This window comes from Onychostoma macrolepis, chromosome 01 (assembly GCF_012432095.1).
Source record: "Onychostoma macrolepis isolate SWU-2019 chromosome 01, ASM1243209v1, whole genome shotgun sequence".
NCBI classification, from domain to species: Eukaryota; Metazoa; Chordata; class Actinopteri; order Cypriniformes; family Cyprinidae; genus Onychostoma; species Onychostoma macrolepis.
The window spans coordinates 13,418,882-13,445,526 of record NC_081155.1 but is presented as its reverse complement, the minus strand read 5'-3'; the positions used below and the strand labels follow the sequence as shown (position 1 = coordinate 13,445,526).

The 26,645-nt window shown below is 35.8% G+C and overlaps 1 protein-coding gene across 6 annotated transcripts in view; it reads left to right on the top strand.

Moving 5' to 3' along the window:
• Positions 1–2,765: 2,765 nt before the first annotated feature.
• mast1a (microtubule associated serine/threonine kinase 1a) overlaps positions 2,766–26,645 on the top strand; it is a 63,597-nt gene continuing 39,717 nt past the window's right edge. For 2 of the 6 annotated variants that reach the window (XM_058772401.1, XM_058772396.1), the window contains exon 1: positions 16,558–16,785. Coding sequence is in view for 4 of the 6 variants with exons in the window: in XM_058772380.1 (XP_058628363.1) it covers positions 16,676–16,785 (110 nt within the window). In the remaining 2 variants the exon portion in view is untranslated. Of the gene's footprint in view, positions 2,924–10,871; positions 10,904–16,557; positions 16,786–26,645 lie in introns of those variants that run through there. The other 4 variants (XM_058772382.1, XM_058772391.1, XM_058772380.1 and 1 more) reach the window with 4 other exon arrangements.

Sequence of the window (26,645 nt, the reverse complement as noted above, 5' to 3'; positions counted from 1 at the left end):
TAATGGTTTCTACGGCAGCAAAGCTTTTGATTAGAGATTCCTCGTGGGTGCATCTTTTCTTGTATGGCTGATTGCATTCTGCTTGCCTACAGCTTTTGAGCGTGTGTGTGTGTGTGTGTGTGTGTGTGCGAAAGTGAGAGAATGTGTGAGAGAGCCAGTGTGCCATTTAATGTTAACAGAAACACTAGCAAATTCACACAATGGATTGACATGTCATCTTTTCAGATTAGAACGACATAGCGTGCGTGTGTGTGCGTGTGTCCTACTTCCTGTGTCCTCATAAAACAAAAGTTTAAAAAAAGACTAAATGGTGTTTTTTAAAATTCAAAGATTTTCAGTAGGTTTCTGTGAGGGGTAGGATTAAGGTAAGGAAATAGTTTGTACAGTATAAAAACCATTACACCTAGACAGTACCCAACCACATATGCGAGAGAGTGTGTGTGTGACTTTATGTATTATTGCAGTATTCATTTCTTATTTTGTCTATGCAAATGTGTACTCATTAGGCAATAAATATAAAATTCTAATTGTCACTTAATCACATTCACTCAAGCACTCATATATAACTACACACACTCAGAATAAAACCTATTTAATATTTAATCACCATTAAGATGTGTTTATTTGCATTGTAATTGTTTTCTTGACAAATTAACATTTATTTCCTCATATTCTCATTACTGTGACATAATTGGGCAGTTTAGATTTGATGTATTTTATTTTTATATTTTGTCTTTTTTCTAATTTGGACTAGAAAAATAGTTTCTAGTTTCCATTTTTTATACATAGGATGCAAACTAGAAAAAAATACAATATCTCTGTTATACCATATGCATTATACAAGTAAGAATTTTGTGTGTGTTTTTTGGAGGGGGGGCGTAATTATTAATATCACAATGAAACGCGTTTAATTTGACTTAATATATATCAAAGTGTATAGTATGCATATAATCAATATGAAAATTTGTAATTATTTTAAATGATATTTACATATGATATTTAATATACATGTTAAATATAAATATTTATATATTTAAAATAGGCATTGTTTTCTTTAAGTATAATCTAGAAAATAGTGTGGTTGTTTAAATGTTGCACTATAATGTCATAATGGACTTTACTCAGAGAATAACATCTGTTTTTGCTCATTTCTGTGTCTGAGATGTTTCTAGGATATGGCACGTTCTATCATTTAGTTTGACTCTGTTGTCATTGTCAGGTGGACAATCCCCCTCAACACTGTTCAAAGGACCACATTGTCTCTCAGTGAAATAGGTAACAGATTTCATCTAAACTAAACAAGGAACCCACGCCTTGGGGGAAGTCTAATATTTCCAGTCACACACAACCACATGGACACACACAGTCTGTCATTCAGATGGGCCTCATGCTCTTAACAAAGGCTTTGAATGTATCCATCCCTCTTTTTTTCTAGTTTGCATTATTCTGTACTTTTTTTAATTCAATTTATTTGTAGTACATAAACTAAATTAAAAGGAGAAATGATTTTATTTTGTTTATTAAATATGAATATTTTAAGTAAATGCATTACACAAAAAGCATTGTAATAGCAATAAAAATATGTATTACAATAATATAAACATAATAAAAATACACACACACTATATATATATATATATATTACAATTATACAAATAATTATAATAAAATATATTTTATTTATTAAATGACAAAATATATGAAGATAATTTAAAAGCTTTATAATAAAAATTGTGTGTGTATATATATATATATATATATATATATTACAATAAATATGATAAAATACACTATCTGAAGATATTTTAAATACATTACACAAAAAGCATTACAATAAAGAAAAAACTATTTTTATTAGGTATATTACAATATATAACAAATATAATTATCAACATTAAAAATATATTTATTAAATGTGACCGAGGCACAATGAACGTATTTTAAATAAATACATTACTAAAAAAAAAAAATAATAATAATATTCTTTTATTTTTTTTACTAGGCTATAACTAATGAAAAAATAAATGCTTGCATATTAAACATATTTTATGCCGTTTTAGACGTGTTCTCAATTCGTTTTAGTTTAAAAACTGTCCCAGAATCCCCAGCTCTGGCTCTGCACTGGTTAGTGAGATTCACTATGTAGGCGCCACCTACACAGGTTTACTCCAGCTCAGAGCTCAAAGGGTTAACGTGCTTCTCCCTCGGAGTGAGAAGATACATTACACACACACACGCGCGTGTATTCTCCAGGCTAGTACACAGTGTGTGTGTGGATCCCTCAGCAGCAGAGGCGGTAGTAGCTAGTGCAGATTTGACGCGCACTCATCAGTGCAGCACAGGAAGGGATGGTTACTGTACTTCATTCAGAAAGAAGCTCACGGCGCTAATCAGAGCAGGATGCATTTCACATAAATGATGCCATTACTGCTCCAGCTGCCAGCGAATATGATATGATGGCGATGTCCTCTGGGGGACAGACTGTGGTCCATTAGTCTCGTTAGTGCTCCAGATGTCCAAAAGGACCGCTCTCCGAAAGCTCGTTATCAAGTTCACTCAAGATGAATCTTTTACTCGTTCCTGACCGTAAAAACCGGGCACGTTGACCCTGCTCGCTGAAATCGGAGCGTTTTAATCATTATAAAACGATATTCCGGTTTATTTTTTAACAGTTATCTGCTGTACTTTCCATTAGCCGGGTGTTTGTTTATGTGTCTCGCGCATCGCTTTGTAACGCCCATGATCTTCTCTAACGTTACCTGAGGAGGGAAATGCAAAGGTGGAGAAACTTTTGAACGTCGGCTGTAGGCGTCTGTCACCACGTGGACTCGGATGTGATCGGTGAAGGTTTTTTTTAGACTGACAAGACGAGATGAGCGATGCCATGGATGACTCCGGTATCATCCGCCGGCGGAGGATGCAGGTGAGACGACGTTTTGTATAATTTTAGTTTACAAACTTGATCACGTTAAAGATTTGCATGCGATTACATTTTAACATCCCATGTAAAACGTCTCTCATCAAACCAGATGTTGACTGAAATCGATATTCTGAGAAATCACAGCTGTCTAATCGAGGAGCCAATCAGAAACGCCGTCGGTCTGTCAATCATTTGGCGCGGTCAGGTTTGCTGACATCGGATTGGTTGGCGCGTCTACGGAGGGCGGGGTTCTGGAGAGGGGCGTGTTATTTAAATTGGCAGAAGTTAGCAAAACGGATTAAAATTTATTTTCAGCGCCTTTCCAATGAATAGGGAATAGAGCTTTTTCAGTTTAAAAACGAAGAAGTATCATATATTTGGTCCATATGAGTTATTCCTATATATACAAGGAGTAAAATGGCGGTGTGAATGTAAAGTGCACTAAAAAGACCTGAATCTACTTTCAAGGCTAGGCACAGTGTGAATGCAAATTGAACTAGGTTCTTTTTTTACTTAGTTCACTTTTTAGTGCACTTAAGTAAAACTCCTGTATGAAAACTCACTGAACTTTGATTAAAAATAAATAAATAAACTGGCTGCCGGTATAGTTTAATTTACTAACACTTAAAAACTTTTCTTTGCCCAACAGAATGTAAATGTGAAGTGTTATCTAAACCATAATAGTTAGATTAGATTTGTTTTCATTGTCAGTTACTCACTAGTCCCAGGATACACAGGAGTTCATATTTGCTTTGTGGTTTGGGAGTTATTGTTTTCATCTCCGGTTCTTGCCCAGAGCAACATAAACATAAAAAACAAAACAAAAGAGGTTTTGAGTTGTCGTATTATTGTTGGTACAGTGCGGAAACCATCTGCTCTTGTATGAAGTCAAAACAAAATGTGTGCGTATTACTTTCACTTCCCCTCTTTCATTGCTGAAAATAAACAAGCCATTTTCAAGCTCCAGCTGATCTGGGTTTCCGAGCGCCGCTGCACTCCACCCTAAACAGCTAGACATTTTGCAAAAAGGTCAGCATCTTTCAGCTCCTTTACTGGAAAATTAGAGAGTTTAGTGTTTATACTTTAGCCTGAAGTGCTGGTGAACAGTATTAGCTGCTCATACTGACAGTGACTTTTTATAATCTGTAACTAGCATAACATTACGTATTTCATTATACGCTAAGCGTTATAATGCATTTCAGCGAAAATGGCTCAGTATTGTTATTACTTTTAAAATGAAATGAGTCATTTCAATGAGGAATAAAGCATTCCTTGATCCCTTTTGTGATAATAGAGTTCATTGTATTGTTAAAACATACAGTACCTTTCAAAACTCAAAACTTCCTCCACTGAGAAAAAAAGAGCATTATTGAAACTAAGCTGTAAAACTGGCTTGTTTCATTATATTCTCCTGCAGCTTTTGACATTTTAACACAATGAAGACGTATTTGGTGTTCAGAAACCTGGCCTGTTCAGTCACAGTGTTATTAGCTGTGTGTAGCACCTGACACTCTGCAGATCTTTAAATATAAGTGGCTTGATTTTTTTTTTTTTATTATTTATTTATTTTTTTAATTCTCTAATTATTTTCAATTATTTAATTTTAGTGCATTTTTTTAATTCAAGCTTCACAAAGAGGCTGTTATTGAAAAACTACATTAAACTCGACAGAAAACCTGCAGCAAAAGAGGACATTTACATAGAAGTCTTAAATGCACAGCAGTGTTTAATTCTAAATGTAGGTTGGAAATGGAATGGAAATTGGTCATAGAAAAACTAAATTACTGTTTAGCAATGGTTTGTCATGCAAAAAACACAAAAACTATAATTGGAACACAGGGTAAAATATTATATGATAAAAACATTTAAAAAGTTCTCTTCAGGCCTAATGAAAACATTAACATAATTTCACTCTCATATTTAGGATTGAGGCGCTTATCCAGGTTTGTAGCTCTGCTTTCTGCCAAAAAGCCATCTGGATCTATGAGATGCGAAGTTGCAATGGCTTTCAGCCTGCGAAGCATTATTGGAGATTAAATGTAGACCACAAATTAGTGGTTGCTTTCAGGGATGCCAGGGAGTTTTGAGCAACTTAAAGCTTGGTTTTAGGGAGCACTTCTGAGAAACCTGTCTACTTGGGAATTGACCCCTCAGGAATTCTGGGAAGACAGCTTAATGATTGGATGCAGCTTTATTGTGTAAAGGTGCATCAAAGCTACATAAAAACCACAGTCAGGTAGTAAACGCTCGGCTCGGCGCGTGTGTGTGTGTGCAAACAGGACTCATAGATTTCACTAGCAACCGCTTTGATTCTTATAAATGTTTACCGAGGCATAGGCTTACAGGAAATGCTTACAGAAATAGATACACACACCTCTTCCACACACATTCAAGTCCATACCATCAAGCTATGTGCTGGATATTGAGATGGGCTTTAGGGAGGGTCTGATTTTCCTGGGACAAACACAGATTGCTCTTTAAGCCCCATTAGGAAGTTAATGTGAGCCTTGCAGCTTGCAGCCTTGGGGAATAAATATGTGTATATAAAGTGGGGCTGGGCAATAAAAAATTTGCATTATATTTTTCAGCCTTTTGATGATTTTCAATATATCTCTCAATTTTGATGTTTATATACAGGTGCTGGTCATATAATTAGAATATCATCAAAAAGTTTATTTATTTCACTAATTCCATTCAAAAAGTGAAACTTGTATATTATATTCATTCATTACACACAGACTGATATATTTCAAATGTTTATTTCTTTTAATTTTGATGATTAGAGCTTACAGCTCATGAAAGTCAAAAATCAGTATCTCAAAATATTAGAATATTTACATTTGAGTTTGAATAAATGACCGTCCCTACAGTATAAAGTCTGGGTATCTCTTGTTCTTTGAAACCACAATAATGGGGAAGACTGCTGACTTGGCAATGATCCAGAAGATGAACATTGACACCCTCCACAAAGAGGGTAAGGTCATTACTGAAAGGTGTGGCTGTTTACAGAGTGCTGTATCAAAGCATATTAAATGCAAAGTTGACTGGAAGGAAGAATTTGGGTAGGAAAAGGTGAACAAGCAACAGGGATGACCGCAAGCTTGAGGATACAGTCAAGTAAAGCCGATTCAAACACTTGTGAGAGCTTATTTATTTACGGTAAGAAATTTACAAAATATCTTCATGGAACATGATCTTTACTTAATATCCTAATGATTTTTGGCATAAAATAAAAATGGATAATTTTGACCCATACAATGTATTTTTGGCTATTGCTACAAATATACCCTGTAGCTCAACCTGGCAAAGACTGAGCTTCTTGTCTTTCCCGCTGCTCCAACTCTACAGCATGACATCACGATCCAGTTAGGTTCATCAACAATTACCCCATCAACTTCGGTCAGAAATCTTGGTGTAATCTTTGATGACCAGCTGACCTTCAAAGACCACATTGCAAAGACTGCTCGATCTTGCAGGTTTGCACTACACAACATCAGAAAGATCAGGCCCTTTCTGACGGAGCATGCTGCACAACTTCTTGTCCAGGCCCTTGTCATTTCTAGGCTGGACTACTGCAATGCTCTTCTGGCTGGACTTCCATCAAACACAGTCAAACCTCTACAAATGATTCAGAATGCGGCGGCACGACTGGTCTTCAACGAACCCAAAAGAGCCCATGTTACACCTCTCTTTATCTCATTGCATTGGCTACCAATCGCAGCTCGCATCAAGTTCAAGACACTGATGCTTGCTTATAGAACAACCACAGGCTCAGCACCCGCCTACATGCACTCACTATTAAGAATCTACATCCCCTCCAGAAATCTGAGATCTGCTAGTGAGCGACGCCTCGTGGTACCATCACAAAGAGGCTCAAAATCACTCTCCAGAACATTCTCGTTCACCATTCCTTGCTGGTGGAATGATCTTCCCACCCATATTCGGAGTACTGGATCCCTGTCAATCTTCAAGCAACAGCTGAAAACTCATCTCTTTCGACACTACTTGACTTCACCCTACACATAAAAAAAAAAAAAAAACTCTTTCTCCTTATTTATTCCTTCCCTTGCTAGCTTGTACTTATTTAAACAATGCCTGAGACTTGGTGTTACAAGCACTTTGTTTGTCGGATTGCCTCTTCAAGATGAATCGCTTTATGTATTCCCCAAATTGTAAGTCGCTTTGGATAAAAGCGTCTGCAAAATGACTAAGTGTAAATGTAAATGTAAATATACCCCAGCGACTTAAGACTGGTCCAGGGTCACATATGTGAAATATTATTACAATGTAAAATGACAATTTTCAGTTTTAATTCATTTGAACATTTCAGCATCATTACTCCAGTCTTCAGTGTCACATGACCCTTCAGAAATCATTCTAATAGGCTGATTTGCTGCTCAAGAAACATTTCTTTTTATTATCAATGTTGAAAACAGTTGTGCTGCTGCTTAATATTTTTGTGCAAACAAACAATGATTGTAACGGATGTTAATAAACAGTAGATTATGACCAGTAGTGTAGTTTTACTAAAACACAAAAGTCTCACAAGCAGACTGGGCTCTTTTTAAAAAAAAATGAATCGTTTGGTTAGAGTTTTGAATCAATTAATTGACATTGTGAACTGATTCACTCAAATGAATCATGAGTCATCTAATTATGTAATTATGTATTTTTTAAAAATATTGTCATAAAAGAATAATCAGAAAGTGTCTCATCTTTATATGTAGGTATGTGATATATCTTTTTGTATTATATTCTGGCTACTAGATATTTTGAAAAAGTGATTTTAGTAAATACTCACTGGTGTATATTTATGGAGTAATTTCAGGTGAATCTCTCAAGCTGCCTTTTGATTGACAGCCTAGTCTGGCAGCGTGGCAACTCTGTTATTACCCTCATTCCTCTTTTCTGTCCCTCATTTTATCTCCAGTTGGAAGGATAGGGCTTTCTCTTCTCTGGGCGCGGAGCCCAGTCTGTTTCATTAGTCTCAGCTGAAGGCTGGATGTTATTCATCACCAGTCTGGAAGTTCACAGACTTAATGAGCCCGGTGTTTGTCAATATCGTCTTTTGCCATTATGTCAAGTGCATGCAATGGATATGTTACTTTCTGTGTCTTATATTGATTCAGTTTGTAGCCACTCCATTGGGCATGAGAGCAACACAGCCTTGGGAAGGTGGTTGAATCCCAATATGCATACTTAATTGACTCAAGTATGCACATACAGCAGTACTGGGATGTTATCGCATCATAAAATTGACTGGTTTTTGATATCAGATTTTGCGTTAGTGTTAGCATCTGTTGCAGTTATGCTAGGTCATTTCAAATCGCTGATCAATAGCTATTCAGTACTGCAGCAGATAACTGGAAGATTACTGGTTGAAAGCCACTAGGGATTGGTGTAATTTAAATGTGGGTAGTAATGCCACTTCAGCCTTTGATAAAGACACTGAAACAGTGGGAGAAGGCGGCCTTAGCGAAGATCCCTTTTCAACCCTGACCTTTGACCTAAACATTCAAGCAAGGTGCAGAAAACAGTGTTCTAATGAATGAATAATTAAGACATTGCAGGATCAGCACAGCAGAGAAACTCTTGGCTTTTTTCTCTCACTGTTCCTAGAATAGAGTTCAAAGAGGAGAACGTAACTACATGAAAATGTAAATGAAGTGCGGCTGCAGAGAAAATAACAGCTTCTTTTTCCTGTTCTCTCACTCCCTGCAGAGTGGAGCAGAAAGATGCGAAGAGAATGGCACAACTTTAAGATTTTGTCTAAGAGACAGTGTTGAAATGGAAATCAGAGCCCAGTTTGGAGTGGTTTTCATTATTTTTAGGTCATGTGCACGGTCAGGGGTTTCAGAGAAACTCTAACCCTAATTGTTAACCCTCTGCCATTCCTCACTTGTGATCCTCAGCTGTAGTAGTTTGAAGGGTTTTCATGGTTTTCTAGACAATATCTCTAAATGCCTCTCATGGTAATAGACAACCTCTAAATTATCCACTTTTTTCCTATATAAAATAATACAAATTGTAGAAGAGAAAATCATAATTTTTTTTTTAATAAATACAGTGCAAAGGTATTTAAAAATTCAATGGAAGGCAGATGGGTACCATCTGGTGGGAAAAATAAAGAAAATCACACAGTATGTAATATGTAAGGGACAATCAACGGCTAGCTGTGCATTAAACGATTTGAATGCACGACGTGGAGGCGAAGAACAGCGGAGGGTGGTTGCCTCTGCAAAGTGCATTCAAATCGTTTAATGCACAGCTAGCCTTTGATTATCCCGTTTATGCCATGGTCATTTGCCAGCATTCACATATTAAAGATGTTAATAATATTTGCGCTGCAATATTTGACCAGAACGATAAAAATGACGGTTATTTTCGTCTGTATTACTATTTAACTGTAACTGTATGTTACTATGGTTACCAATGTTTATAGGAAGCGCATTAATATAGAACGTGATTAAACTGACCTGGAACTACCTGTGCGGTTCAACGAATTTAATCAACACCTGCCAGCCAATCAGAATCGAGTATTCAGACAGACCATGGCATAAAATGGTGTGATCAATAGATGCCTGTATAGAGGAGAGATGAGCTATTATTTTTATAAGCAAGAGAATTGAGTTTTCACCTGTGCAGCAGGCGAAAGGTCATGTAGTCTAGGATGGACCTAAGGCAATGTCAAAGGGCAAAAATATCAGACTTGGAGGTGAGCTCTTTGGACTTGGGACAGTAAGCAACCTAGCAACCACCTAGAACACTATAGCAACTGCATAGCAATGCTGTGGCAGCCACCCTCAACTCCCTAGCAAATTTTGCACCGCCATCTCTCACATTTCCTTCAGAAGATTTTAAATCTTGTTAAAATGAAAATAGAGGCTGGTTTAAATAAGCGAGACATCCATCCACAGATGCCTTTGAAGGGTTCAGTCTTTTTTCTTATGTAATGAATTGACCTGCTCTCTAATGCCTTTGCTTCCCCCTCATTGCCTCATTGGCCTCATTTGTCAGCTGCTGCATCCTTTCTATTCATCTTTCTATTTCCTCTTAGTTGTTCTTCCACTATTTACTCTTCTTATCTAGCTATCTATCTATCCATCTATCTAGTTTTTCATCTAATGTTTATATTTTAATTTAATTTCAACCTTATTTCAATTAATGAGGACAGTTTTAGTTTTAGTTAACAATAACAACACTGGTATAAATCTATACTAAACACATTCTGTCAGCTATTGTTTTTTTTATATCATGCTTGTTTGGTACTGCTTTTATATGTTTACACTGGCAGCTAGCTATAATACTTACTGTATAAGTATTATTAGAGTCTTATAGGACTCAAATCTTATTGGTCTTTTTTTTACCATTATGGTTATAAATTAAAAAATTAAAGTGTCTATGAAGTGTAGAACACAGCACACACGCACGCACACACACACACACACACACACACACACACACAGCGGCCACAGACTATTTGTCCACTTAATCCTCCATTAGTTGCTCAGTGGCGCCAGTCATGCTGGCAGGGAAGTCCTTGTCACACACGATGTCATCAAAGTGAGTCACAGTGGGTGAAGTCATTTCCCTCCGACTGAAGCCCTTAGTGTACCATCACATGCACCAGCATGGCCTCTTTCCTGCTATCTAACATGCACGCTCTCACTCGCTCTCGCTCTCGCTCTCTCTCTCTCCAGTGACCTTGTTTGTGTAATTGGCCAGTTTAATGTTTTGGGGATTGTTCTCCCCTAAGTGCTGTCCTCTCTCTCAGAGATCTGAAGAGCATTATTGGTCATAATGAATGTCAGCTGGCATAAGATTATTCCAGTTTGGTTTCATCAAGATATTTATGTCCTGAAGCAAACTGGTATTGAGCAGTTTTTGATGGTATCATTTTACACTCTGTAATATAATCACTCAGTCTATCATTTCTATCTCTCTTTTCCAGAAGGATCTTCCCTTGCCCAGAAAGAGCAGTGGGTGAGTGTACTGTAGCAAATCCACTTTACCTGATTTAATTCTGCATTTGTTTGTCCAAATGTTGTCTGTGGAGTTTTTGTTTTTTTGCTGGGACCTATAATGTGGTACTGAATAAAAGCACTTTTCCCAAACCCAATCTGAATCATTTTTCACTATGCCTGTCAATATTGAAATTACGTGATATGATGAATGAAAGTGACGGGCTAAAGTTGGAAATTTGAGACTGATCTTACATCACTGAAGGTGATATGTAAATGGAGAAAAAAAGTGTTTTTTTGGGGGGTGTTTTGGCAGCATCACATATGCAGGGTCACAGTAATATGTTGCTGCTATGGTGAAGTAGGGCAATATTGTAGATGTAAAGTAATTCAGTAATTCAAGAGTGCAGGAAGTTATACTGTAATGCAGGAATGCAGTAATACTTAAGTGCAGTGATGCTACAGTGCAACAGTGTGGGGTGCAGTAATTGAATTGAATTGAAAATATTTATTGTCCACACATGTGGAAATTTATCTTCAGCCCCACAATAACATATACCACAAATATACTTCACAGTCCAATACAACAAGCATACAAAACATACAGGGACTTCCTGCCCCATGGACTACAGACACATACAGTAGGATATAAATGTATAAATATAGACTAATAACACTAAAACCATAAATAAATAAATAACTAGGTAATATGAATACATTTCTAACAGCAATTAGTTGCATAATATATACGTAGACCAGATTATTGTTCATTTATTTAATAAGATAATGGCAGATGGTATAAAACATTTTTTTTTTTTAATATATTTCTTGTTGCTGTGGGTACCCTGAAGTGAGATTTTCAAATTCATGTTGAAGAGGGTGAGTGGCATCCTGAGCTATTTGTGAGGCTTTCCTCTTGGTCTGATTTGTATATAATTCCACCAGCTGCCTCTGGGGGTCCAATATGATCTTACTGGCTATATTAATGATCTTTGTAAGCTTGCCTTTGCTTTTAGCCCCCAGATTCCCATACCAACAGGTGATATTATAGGAAATAATACTTTCCAGCAGAATACTTCAAGGAATACTTTAGTTCAGCAGGAATACTTTAGTTCAGCAATGCAGGAACACAATGATACATCAGTGCAGCAATGCAGGAATGCAGTGATAAAACAATACGCCTGTGCAGTGATGCAGAGATACAGCAATACACTAGTGCAGCAATGCAGGGATACAGAGATACACAAGTGCAATGATGCAGCGATTCACTAGTGCAGTTATGCAGGGACGCAGTGATACACTAATGCAATGATGCAGGGATGCAGTGATACACTAATGCAATGATACACTAATGCAATGATGCAGGGACGCAGTGATACACTAATGCAATGATACACTAATGCAATGATGCAGGGACGCAGTGATACACTAATGCAATGATGCAGGGACGCAGTGATACAGTAGTACAGTGATACACTAATGCAATGATGCAGGGACGCAGTGATACAGTAGTACAGTGATACACTAATGCAATGATGCAGGGACGCAGTGATACAGTAGTACAGTGATGCAGGGACGCAGTGATACAGTAGTACAGTGATACACTAATGCAATGATGCAGGGACGCAGTGATACACTAATGCAATGATGCAGGGACGCAGTGATAGAGTAGTACAGTGATGCAGGGACGCAGTGATACAGTAGTACAGTGATGCAGGGACGCAGTGATACAGTAGTACAGTGATGCAGGGACGCAGTGATACACTAATGCAATGATACACTAATGCAATGATGCAGGGACGCAGTGATACACTGATGCAGGGACGCAGTGATGCACTACTGCAGTGATGCAGGGACGCAGTGATAAAGTAGTACAGTGATGCAGGGACCCAGTGATACAGTAGTGCAGTGATGCAGGGACGCAGTGATACAGTAGTACAGTGATGCAGGGACGCAGTGATACAGTAGTGCAGTGATGCAGGGACGCAGTGATACAGTAGTCCAGTGATGCAGGGACGCAGTGATACAGTAGTGCAGTGATGCAGGGACGCAGTGATAAAGTAGTACAGTGATGCAGGGACGCAGTGATACAGTAGTGCAGTGATGCAGGGACGCAGTGATAAAGTAGTACAGTGATGCAGGGACGCAGTGATACAGTAGTGCAGTGATGCAGGGACGCAGTGATACAGTAGTGCAGTGATGCAGGGACGCAGTGATACAGTAGTGCAGTGATGCAGGGACGCAGTGATACAGTAGTGCAGTGATGCAGGGACGCAGTGATAAAGTAGTACAGTGATGCAGGGATGCAGTGATACAGTAGTGCAGTGATGCAGGGACGCAGTGATACAGTAGTGCAGTGATGCAAGAAAGCAGTGATACACTAATGCAGTGATGCAAGAAAGCAGTGATACAGTAGTGCAGTAATGCAAGAATGCAGGGATGCAGGGACACAGTGATACACTAATGCAATGATGCAGGGATGTAGTGATACAGTAGTGCAGTGATGCAGCGATACATTAGTGTATCGTAGTGCAGTGATGTGCAGCGATGCAGGAATGCAGAAATTTATCTGAAGGACATTTTTGTTAACTTTTGAACAATATGCCATTTTAGCACTGTGCTGCTGTCCAATGTGAAATCCTGTTCTGAAGCAAAATCAGTTGAGAGCCAGTACTGTAGAGTTTGAGCTGAACAGATAATGAATGAAGCGCTGGCCTTGGTGCTGAACCCTTCTCTGGCGTGAGAGACTCCCTGGATGTGTTTCCTCTGCATCTCTATGCCTGTCCATACTGAACACTTGTTGGTGTGATCTTCTGCCTGTTTATTGCCTATATATAGCACCACAACACCTCCATTTCACACGTTTAGTGTCAAAGAGTGTGTGAGTGTGTGGGTTTTGTTAGCTCCTGTGAGAGTTTTGGCTTTTTGTATGCTGATCAGATCCAAATGGCTGTTGTTTGTAATGGCCTCTATTGTGGACAGTGCCACCACCATTAGTATTCACATACCTGCTATAAAGAGCCTCTCCACCGACTGTCAAATGTGTTTGTATGAATAGAGCTCTCTTGGGAGGTTTGTGAAGAGACAAGGAAATGTGGAAGGGTTTTTGTAGGCAGCTTATGGCAGCTAATAACGGATGGGTCTTTTGTGCTCAGTACGGGTCACGCTGTTTAATTGGGCTGATACAGTAGATTAATCAGCAGACGATCAATATGACATTTCCAGGACTGCTGAACCGCGCCAGCTATAATCAGGATACGGTCTCACCGCTGTCTGGACTGCCATGACTTTCAGAACGTCTTACATCCACAAACCTACACAACCACTCTACCAATGGGTTTAGTTGTCTTTGCTGTCTTTGGATGTTTTTAATAAAATTGCCATTTTTTATTGATTTTTAATTTAATTATTCAATATATAAATATACAAACAAAGAGCTGGATTGATTGCTATCTATCATATTTTAATATGATTTATTACATTTCATCTTTATATATCCCATGTAAGGCAGGAAAAAATATTTGTAATTTTTTTTAAGCTATATTGTCCAGCCCTAGTGTGACGTTTCCATAGTGAGACTGGACAGGTCACACACGTCCTCCCTCCATCTATTATTCCAGGTCATATTTTCCCCTTTGACCCGGTAACTCCTAAAAGCTCATCTGCATCTCTCTCTCTCATCTATATTTCATCTCTCTTTCCACCATCCAGATCATTTATTATTGAAATGAGCAGCTTTTAATGTGTGTCTGGGCCTGTGTGCAGCTGAGTGCGTGTGCTTTGGGAGACGGCGGCCCTCCCAGTCCCAACAGACCCTCCCGACTGTGACATGACGCGATTCAAAGGTTCAGACAAGGTTTATTGTGGTGAGCTATCTAGGGCACAGAGATGATGTCAGTTCTTATATAGCCTGGCATACGGAGAGAGATGGGTGGGGCTTTGTAGCCACATCACAATGAAATCGACCAATCGGATGCAAGCATCCAAGTATAAGCGCCCCAAAACCCTGTGGTGTGATCTCTGCATATGAAGCCAATAATAAAATGTGCTTCTCTCTTCTTTTGAAGAACTCTTCTTTCTTTTTCAAAACTGGAAAGTTCATTTCATCTCAATTCAATTTCACACTGATTAATTTAGCATGTCCTTTCAAAAATGCCCACACATCTTTATCTCTTTGTGGAATTTTTCTTATATTAAAACATTTAATGAAAAATATACATACAGATTCCTGTTAATTATTATATACTACAATACTAATTTTTAAATAATGTCTTAATATATCTTAAAATGAATATGTTTACATATATTCACATTTTTATTATTAAAATAAAATAAGGAATCGACACAATATTATGCAGATTCCTTATTGTAATTTGATCACATGAACTGGATCAACGCAGATGTGAAACATTTGTTACTATATAAATTGGTGCAGGACTTTATATATCTTTATTATAATAAATAAATGTGTAAATAAATGTATTAATATATATTATTCTTTGTATTCCAAATTGTGTAGAAGATGCCTTGATTGTTTAAATGGATTTTTACTGTATTCTTGTAAGAATGTCACATTTGTTCAAAATGAAAAAAAAAATCATTATTAATTATTAATATTAGTACTTTTTTACGAAAAACAATCATCATCATCATTATTAATATTAGTTCTTTATTATGAAAAAAATCATCATCATCATTATTAATATTAGTTCTTTATTATCAAGACAATTTAGACTTTAATTAAAACTCCTTTTAGTGATTCATTTTGCATTATTTTTCAAATATTTTCACAAATCTTTATCTTTTTGTTCAATTTTTCGAATATTAAAATGATTAAAGAAAAATCTAAATAAAGATTTCCTTTATACATTATTATTTCTTATTATACCTATTTTAAATATATTATTTATTAAAATATATATATTTTTATATATATATATATATATATATATATATATATATATTTTTTTTTTACTCTCTCTCTGTTCTAAACGGTGTGCAAAACAAAACGTCCTTATGTTTAATCTGACTTTTACTATATTCACTTGATTTCACTATATTTGGTCAAAATGACGGTGCAGATACATACATTTTAAGATAATAATAACAGGAGAGCAGCAAATCAGCATATTAGAACACTGAAGACTGGAGTAATGATGCTGAAAATTCAGCTTTGCATCACAGGAATAAATTACATTTTAAAATATATTCAAATAGAAAACACTTATTTTAATTGTAATAATATCATTATTATCTATGTATTATTATTTAAGACATTTCAGTTTCAGATATATACATATTAAGATATGTTTAATATCATTAAAAGGCTAAAAATATCTTGTGCAACAATAAAATGGACCAATCCGATCCGAGCGTCCATTTTAAGGGTCCAAATAACCTGTGCTATATTTTATTAACAAGATCAACAATATCCTTTCCTCTCTTTCTTTTTATCCCTCCCATGTGTCATTCAGATTTCCATTACCAGAGGCGCAGTCCTGAGCCCTGAGCCCTGAGCTCTGATAGGCTTTTAGTGGCCACACACACATGCTGACAGCCCTCCTATGAGTCCTCAGTCCTCCCTCCCTCGCTCGCTCTCTCTCTCTCTCTCTCTCGCTCTCGCTGTCTGTACTTCCTGGCTTGGCACATTACCCTTGAGAGCCACCTTCTCTCTCTCTCTCTGTCTCTCTCTCTCTCTGTGTCTCCGTCAGTCAGCCTCACGCACTCAGACGAACCCAGAGCATGTGTGAGGGAGGACGTGATGTGTCATGGCGTAGTCGGCTGCTCTCTGTGAATGCTGTTTAAGTGTGTTGACACACTCGGCTGCCGCTGTCACTCTCATCGCCGCATGTGCGCCTGCCAACCGGCCGTCCTGGATAGCAACATGTTCCGCCGAACCAAGAGGTAAACGAGAGAGAGGGAATTATTTGGCTCTCGCTTGCAATTATGACTCATCAGAATGTGCTGCTTGGGTTTGATTGTTCTGATGATTTTGTTGTTTTTGGTGATGATGATGAAGAGGATGCGCTGTGATTGTTTACACTGATGTCATCGTCTCTCGGCTGGTTCATGGAGGGATGACAGCTTGTGTTTTGGAAGTGTGTTTGCATGTGTGAACTCATGAGGTCTTGTCTTTCTGTTGAAGGAGTGATAGACCGATATATCGGTCAGGCTGATTAACTGGACATTCGTTATATGGCCATTTTGAGATTATCGGTGTTGGCCAATAACCAGGTCCAAAATTGACTTTTTGCCCCACCTGCTAATGGTGGATAAACATTTACGTCACATACATTTTTTTGCATTATTTATTTAATAATAATATTTAAAATATATTTCAAATTAAATAATATCTTATTATATTAAAAAAAAAAATCTGCCACATAATAGAATTGGTTTATTATTAACAGTTTTTTTTTTATTATTGAATATGAGCAGCATAACAGCATCATGTATAGTTTCTTAGACACAAAAATGAAAAATTGAAAATGTATGAAAATACTGTCTTTAATCTACAGTGATTTTTCAAAGAAATAATTTAATTCAGCAAAGATGCATTAAATTGATAAAAAAGTGTCAGTAAAGACATTTATAAAGATTGGATTTCTATTAATTTAAAGAATCCACAAACATATTAAGCAGCAAAACACTGATTATAATAAGAACCGTTATTAATAATTAAACATTAATAATAGAGCAGCAAATCGGCATATTAGAATGATTTCTGAAGGATCATGTGACACTGGAGACTGGAGTAATGATGCTAATGAATTCAGCTTTGCATCACAGAAATAAATTACATTTTTAAATCTATTCAAATAGAAAACAGTTATTTTAAATGGCAAAGATATTTCACAATATTGCTGTTTTTACTGAATTTTTCATCAAACAGATGCAGCTTTGGTGAGAGACTTGCATCATAAAAAATCATATCGGCCCCAAATCTTAGAATAAAGTATATTAGAAGAAAATATATAAAAACTAACACTTCTGTAAATATTCGGATTAGACACAGATATTGCCCAGAACCAAAGATTTTCAAAATTGTGCATTATTGACATCTCAGCCTCGCTTACTGTGTAAAACACAATGTATTGGCCTAACACTAATTATATCGGCCATTGATCACCTTGATCTCTGCATTTTTGGTATTGGAAAACTCATATTGGTTGGTCACTTGTGTAAAACTGCGATTGATTGAATGTATGTAGCTAAACTGCATATACACACACATTTGTATGGCTTGGCATGAAAAGATATAGTAACAGCGACTACATGTGTTTATGTTTTGTGCATATGCTGTGTGTGCTTCTGTTTGTGTGTTTATATGTGTGATGTTGTGTGACAGAAGAGATTAAAGTGGCTTTGAACGTGTGTGTGTGTGTGTGTGTGTGTGTGTTGTTCAACGTCTCTCTTTCTCTCTCTCTCTCTCTCTCTCTTCATCTCTGTCTGTCCCCCACGGTGCACCATTCTGTCTGCACTGACGCTGTCGAGCTCACATTAGTCATATTCTTCTGTGTGTGTGTGTGTGTGTGTGAGCAAGGGCTTATGAATAGTTAAAGTTCAATTATTTTGTTCAGCACTGCAAAAAGATGATTCATTCATTCATTCATCTTTTATTCTACTTTTCAAAAAAAAATATTTTTTAATTTCTCATTTTTTTTAGACCATGAAATGGACTTTTTCTCTGTTTGTCGCGTTTGACATCATAGCTCTGGACAGTTGCTAGTAAAGGGCTTGGGATTGTGCAAAGAATTAAATTTATGTAGCTAGAAGCATTTGTGTTCACATATTTGTGTTCAAATGATGTTTTGGGAAAGTGTGTTTTGATATTTTGTTGTTGTCTCTGTGAGTTTAGTGCTTTGTGTTCCTCTGTGGTTTGGGATGGGCTGCTCTGAGCCTCCAATGCTTTTATGGAAGAAAACAGACGGAGAGGGAATATGAATGAGAGGGAGAGAACAGAAAGTGTGAGCCTGAGGAGATGTCTTGGCCTATATTTGAAAACAGTGAGCGGGTTAACTGAGTTCCTTTCTCTAAAACACCTGCTCTTGAGTATCTCTCTCTTCATCCTGCACTTCACTTTCCAACTGACTCATTACTGTGTTTCATCTGATCATGAAATCTCAGCCGACGCTTATCAAAGAAGAACAAGAAAAAGAGATTGGAACGGCGACTCTTCAAGAACTGAAACATGTTCTGGTCTGAAATGCTCTCCTTGTGTTAACTTTGTTTTCAAAGCTTTCAAACTGTGTTTGTGATGCCTTCGCAAAGTTGCTTCACTTATTTACTTTTTGAATTTACTTGGAAGCAGTATATGATTTTAATTATTAATGTTAAACATTATTTATTTATGTATATGTACACTGTAAAAATGATTGCAAAAATGGTGAAAGACTGTAAAAATGCTACAGTACAAACTTGTTAATTGGTTAACTGAAATAGATCTAACCATATTTAATGTAATTGTACAGTAAAATACTGTTAAATATACAGCTTTTGGAAATGAAAAAGATCATCTTATAATTTACAGTAAAAAAAAAGAAGTAAATTCACATTCTCAGAATTCTGTGTAATACAACCCGAATTTCCGGAAATGTTGGGATGTTTTTTAAATTTGAATAAAATGAAAACTAAAAGAACAACATAGAAACATAGATAACAACAAATGTTTAAACTGAGAAATTTTACAATTTTATGCACAAAATGAGCTCATTTCAAATTTGATGCCTGCTACAGGTCTCAAAATAGTTGGGATGGGGGCATGTTTCCATGGTGTAGCATCTCCTCTTCTTTTCAATTCGGCGGATTGTGTTTACCGACAGTGGTTTCTGGAAGTATTCCTGGGCCCATTTAGTAATGTCAATGACAGAATCATGCCGATGAGTGATGCAGTGGCATCTGAGGGCCTGAAGACCACAGGCATCCAACAAAGGTCTTCGGCCTTGTCCCTTACGCACAGAGATTTCTCCAGTTTCTCTGAATCTTTTGATGATGTTATGCACTGTAGATGATGAGATTTGCAAAGCCTTTGCAATTTGACGTTGAAGAACGTTGTTTTTAAAGTATTCCACAATCTTTTTACGCACTCTTTCACAGATTGGAGAGGCTCTGTCCATCTTTACTTCTGAGAGACTCTGCCTCTCTAAGACATCCCTTTTATAGCTAATCATGTTACAGACCTGATGTCAATTAACTTAATTAGTTGCTAGATGTTCTCCCAGCTGAATCTTTTCAAAATTTCATGCTTTTTCAGCCCTTTGTTGCCCCCGTGCCAACTTTTTTGAGATCTGTACCGGGCATCAAATTTGAAATTAGCTCATTTAGTGGATAAAAGTGTCAAATTTCTCCGTTTAATCATTTGTTATGTTCTCTATGTTCTGTTGTGAAAATAATATTGGCTCATGTGATTTGAAAGTCTTTTAGTTTTAATTTTATTCAAATTTAAAAAACGTCCTAACATTTCCGGAATTCATATTTGATTTATTTTTTTATTTAAATAACTGTTTCTTATTCATTTTTTTTCTTAACAATTATGTTCATTGGGGTTTTATTTTACATCTAATCTGTAAAACCTAAAAATGTTGCTGCCATATTTAATATGGGAAAGTTCTGAAAACCACAGCTGCCATTTTTAAATGTAAATTTAAGTCTTATGTTAAAATGTCTTATTTTTTTTTAATGAATTAGATTTTTTTTTCAGTTTATCTGATCTATCTATCTGTCTGTCTGTCTATCTATTTTAGATTCTTTGTTTTTTTGCATGTTGGAGTATTAATATATAATATATATTTACTATATAGTATGTCATTGAAATACTTGGCAGTAATATGTCATTTTAATAATTATTGACACTAAATTATTTTATTTATTGCCATTTTGGTAGACTTTTTATTTCACTCGGTAGACTTTTCAATGAAATTTAATTTAATTTCAAAATTTTTCATTTTAAAGACTCGACTTTCACAGATCTTGATATTTCCTTACTCGTTTATAAATAAATAAATAAATAAATTATAAATATAATATATATATAACGTGTGTATGTGTGTATATATATATATATATATATATATATATATATATATATATATATATATATATATATATATTTAAGTATGTAACATTAAAAATTGAAAAATTGAAAACCCTCGTATAGCAAAAGCAGTGTCTGAGATGATTGACAGTCGTCTTGAGATCACATAACACTGATAGATGATTCTACACATGATTCCTCGCGGCCTGAAATGACAAACGTCCATGACTCCACAGCCTTATGTAGCAATCAGAGCTCAGGAAATGAAAGCGCAGCAGGAAACATGAAAGCGTGACGTACGAGTGGATGAATGGAGGAATACGGGCTGCTTGCGGTGTAATCTTGTTTGCCTGTGACTCTCAGATAATCTATGAGATTACAGTTGGAGTGGATGCTGATGGTGTGATGCTGGGAGCAGGAGAGCTCAGGAATCACAGAGACGACTTTCATTCATAACCACTGCATTCATTCATAAAGAGTTTGCCAGCATGACAATGGCTGATCTAGTTTGTCCCGTCCACACTGATAAAAAACACAAAAATAGATCCCAGATCTTCTGTGAGCAATATGAATACAATCTTATTTTGTGGTATGAGTCATTTTAATATATTTCACTATATAGTTTTTTTTTTTGCAGGAAATTTCATGAAAAGATGGTTTATATTTGTGGTACTGCCTATTTTTGATAAGGTATTTAGAAAAAAATGTGAAAAAATCATAATTTTACATTTAAGATAAGAGAAAGATGGAACAGTGTCATCACTTTCTTTTGTTTCTAATATATTTTATTCTTTAATGGATTTTATTGTTATTTATTTATTTACTTATTCATTCTGACTATTTATACAGGACTGCCTAAACATTGCACATCGCTGTTTTGTATACACGGACGTCTTTTCTTCTTTGTTGATTATGAGAACCAAAAAACAATACCAAATACTGCTAGGACATTGTGGCTGTTTTTTATTTTACTTTATTTTACTTAATTTTATTTCAAGAATTCAAATTGCCATTATAATGTATACAATCAAATGATCACAATCAAGAGTTTATCAGCATTAGTTTTTATTTCAGATGATTTCAGATCATCAGCTCTGCTGTTGGTAGTGTTTTTGTGGTCGTATACTATATTTTTGAGCTCAATCTGTACAGAGAAATATCTGAAATTGAGTTGACTATTAAAGTCTGTCCATAAACTTAATGTAGCCGATAGATGTTAGGTAATAAATGCGGCTTGCATGCTGAATTAACTGTAGATAATATCACACACTTCAGTGATGCTCAATATGCCAATGCTGTTTTAGAATGAAAGTTTGATGTGAAGCCAGCGTTACTGCTAGGTTGGCTGAGGTTTAAGGATTGCCTGCTTTAGCCTGTAGAAGATCAAAGCATTTTATATTAAAGCAAAGCCCCTCCTGGAGATTTCCTGCAAAATTTAGGGTCACTGATCAAAACACACTTGACCAGCTCAAAGTTCGCCTTCTCTTGCACATTACTTCAAACTATTTCATATGACTGGCTGCAACACTGGCCAAAGCATTGGTAACCTGCATGAGAGAGGCATCAGGTACAGTTGAGAGATGGTGCTCAGAATTTAAACGTTGACCCTATTCCACTAATCTTTAGAATTACAAACAATGGTTAGCAGTTATTTATTTTGTTTTATTATTTTATTTTATTATTTTTAAAATATTGAAATTTCTTTTCTATATAATTCTAGATTTTAGATATTGTATTTATATATTTATATTTATTTTACCTTTTTCTAATGTGTTTTATTCTGTTCAATTTTACTTTATTTTATTGTATTTTATAATGCTTTGTTTTATTGCATTTTATTACAAATATTGCATTTCCCTTTCTATTTATATTCTATTTATATATTTTATTCTATTTATATATTTTATTTGTAAATATTTTCATGTATTTTATTCTATTCTATTTATATTTTATATTTCATTATTTTATTTTATTATTTTTAAAATATTGCAATTTCTTTTCTATTCAAATTCTAGATTTTAGATGTTTATATATTGTATTTATTTATTTATTTTTAATTTATTTTCATTTTATTTTCTTTGAATGTTTTATTCTATTCAGTTTTACTTTATTTCATTCTATTTTGAAATAATGTATTTTGAAATTTATGATGCTTTGCTTTTATATATTTTATTTGTATGTATTTTCTTTTAAAGTATTATATTCTATTTAAAATGTTTAATGTATTTATTTTTTTTTATTTTTATTTTTATTTTTGGTAAAAAATGCACTCCTAATTTGAATGCAGGGACATCTTTTCTGTTTTGCAAGGACACCAGATATTGTCACTAGAGGACATTGGGGACATGATATTTTATTTAAATCAGTAAGAATGAAACTGCCTAACAGCTGAAACTGGGCGATATTTAGACTTTAGTGAAATGTATCGGGACACTAAGAAACACACCTTGTGAAAGCAGGACATCCAGTCACCCTGTTTATCAGTCCTTTTTGTCCTCCTTTCCCTCCACCTATCATGAGCAGAGACAGAAGTGAAGGTCCTCTGTGAGCTTTGCTCTCTCACACTGCCGGCAGAGTCTATATTTATCCCATTCACCTCCATGAGCCTCTCTTTCACCCATTCATCTGCACACTCGTCTATTCTCTTCACCTTTTGCCTTTTCTTCTCTTTCTTGAAACAGTGTGCAAACCAGTATCTGCTGTAGTACCCACATCCTATTGCCTAGCAACCAGAAGTCAGGTGACCTTACATCACCACACCCTTTGCATTATGAATTGAATTTCTACATTTTGTTTAATTTAAAGTTGGTGAGTGTAACAGGTTTCATTTCATTTCATTACTTATCTCATGCAGACAGGGTTATTTGAAGGTTAGATCTTATTTTAGTGACTCCGAAACCTGTTTGTAAGCCTGTGGTTGTTTTAGTGACTCTGTTTGGTGACACTCGGGGCCTAGTGGGACGCCGCACATCTGTATCCAAACACAACATATGCTAGTGACCAGTCATGTTGCTCTCTACAGCAGGAGCAACAGATTAAGCATCAGAGATGGAGCTCTAGAGGCGTATGAAGATGAGAGATGTAACAGGTGTGCAGTAAGGATGATGAAGCATCCCGCCGCGGAGCAGCTCTCTCAGCATAAGTAAATTGACTGCTCTTCTGTAGAGCAAGCAAACGCTGTGCGTGTTGCGTTCAATAAGTCAATCTCCCTGCTGTGTGTCGTTAAACAGGTTTAGTGTATTAGTTGGGTTGTAATATAATGTTAGATTATTAGTCTTTATATGAGTGTGTCCTTTGAGAGTCTGAGCAGCTGTTAATTGGGAGGCTGTCTGGGTCAATCTCCATGGCAACCATTGATTTAACCTCTGACCTTGTGATGAAAGATTTCATCTGACAGATTTTCATCTGGAAAATGAGCTTTCTTTTGTTAGTTTGTGCCTTTTAAAGGTGTCTCTTGTTCAAATCGCACATATTTTTGTGTTCATTCTTCCATCCTCCGTTCTTTTTCTTTTAGTAGATGAAGGTTTTTGGGTGACGTTTTTCTCTCTTAATCCCTGAATATATAAGTAGTGGAACAGACGTCACGGTGTCTTGGTCAGATCTCTTGGTCAGATCTCTTCTTCAGTGCACTCACAATCCTTTAAATCCGACACAAAAGAATCACCAGCATTTACATTTACATCAAAACCAAAGGAAATTCTTATATTTTTAAACATATAAATTGAGATTATTTTTATATATGTTTGTACTATGGACAGGGCTATGATTCGGCCGTAGGTAATCACAGCGTGTCAATATACAGCCATATCTCAAGTCTACGAGTGTGATATTGCATTTATACAACAGTTCGACGACACGAGTGTGTAAAAACATAAGAAACAACAACGGAGTGTCTTTAAAAGCCCTCTTTTATGCAGATCTACTTCCTTCTGCCACGGATTGAAATCTAAAGTTGACGGTTTAACAGCTGAGCCCAAGCCTCAGTTACTAATTCCAAAATGTCACTTTAGAACTAGTAACGAAGGAACGTTGAGTTGCTTCATTAAAAGCTTAATATATTACTGTAGTAAAAGCGGTGCATTATTTATAGTAGACTTTTAGGACTGAGCGAGTGTGATTAAATTACCTGCATCTGATACAGCATTCACTCTTCAGATCAATCTCATATTCACAATAAAACATTAGTTTGAATATCTGATAGGCTCGTACTATCCTTTCATTTGTTAAGGGTGATTTCCGATGACAGCGCTACTTGTTGTTTTTTGTTTTTTGTTGTTGGCTGCGTCTTACAAGCTGTTGTTGAAAGTAAAAATAATTTCCTTGTTTACAACAGCATTTCATTCTCTTTCAGTATAAAAGTCTTTACTGCTGACTCACTCATAAAAACAGTCTCTTGTCGCCATCTGATGGCAGAACAGTGTAACTACACCATCACGAACACACACACACACACACACACACACACACACACACACACACCGTTTCTCAATACTAAACACTATTATTAAATACTACTATTATTTATATAAAATATTATTTATTGAATAATAATATTTAATAAACAACAACAGCCATTATTAAAGTTGCTAGGCAATTCAGTCAAAAGTACAAAGGCAGCGCTCTGATATACAGCATTGAAGTTACAAAATATAACATGATCAGATTTTGCTCTCTGCCAAAATTATTTGCTCTGGAACAAATAATGGATAATGAGACCAAAGACCCGCGAGATTTACCCAAAATGAATTATATCTCATGTTTAACCATTATAGAGACTTCAGAGGCAGAGGATCTGGCCGAGGTGAGGCTGTTCTCGGTGGGTTTATGAGCGCTGAATGACCGCTGACGTCCTGGTGCTCACATCTCCGAAAACGTTGAAGCAAATTTTCAAATAGACATTATCTTAACAAACTGCATATTTGAAGTCTAAAAAACTCTTAAAACTACATTTTGTGACACAAAACAGTATTATTTTTTAAATTATAGTGGATTTGGGTGTCTGCCATAACACTTGCTGTGAAAAATATTACAAGCAAGTGATACAAACAGTGAAACGGTTGGAGTTCTATTATCACTAGAATATGTATACGCATACTTATAGAATACATGTATATATGTGTGTGTATGTGTATATATATATATATATATATATATATATATATATATATGTATATGTGTATGTATGTATGTATGTGTGTAAACTGAAAATGGTAACATCTGAATTAATTGTTTTCAAATGAAAAATATTTTCTGATATAGTTGTATAGCCAAATACATTTATTTATACCAACTATACATATTTACAATTTGATTTTGACAAGCACATTTTCAACATACATGTTCTATTTTTAAGTTTTGTATAAAAAATATATATATATATATATATATATATATATATTATTTATTTTATTATTTTTTTTTTTTTTTAATTTGTTACTGTTTTGCATTTACAATTAGGCCACGTTCACACACCAGCAGAATACGGTTGTCAGTCCTGTATTTGAGTCCTTAATACGGTTACATTCACACACAGTACGGTTATTTACGGGCGTGACAACCACATTCTGTAACCGAACTCACACCTGTACATTTTCAGGACTCACAACCGCATTCTCGGAACACACGCGCTGTGTGAACGGAACAGGACTGGACAACTAGTTGTCTGTCAGGTCATACAGCGCAAGAGAGAGCCGCTCTGCCGCACAAATGCGTGTGTTACATGTTTTCATGT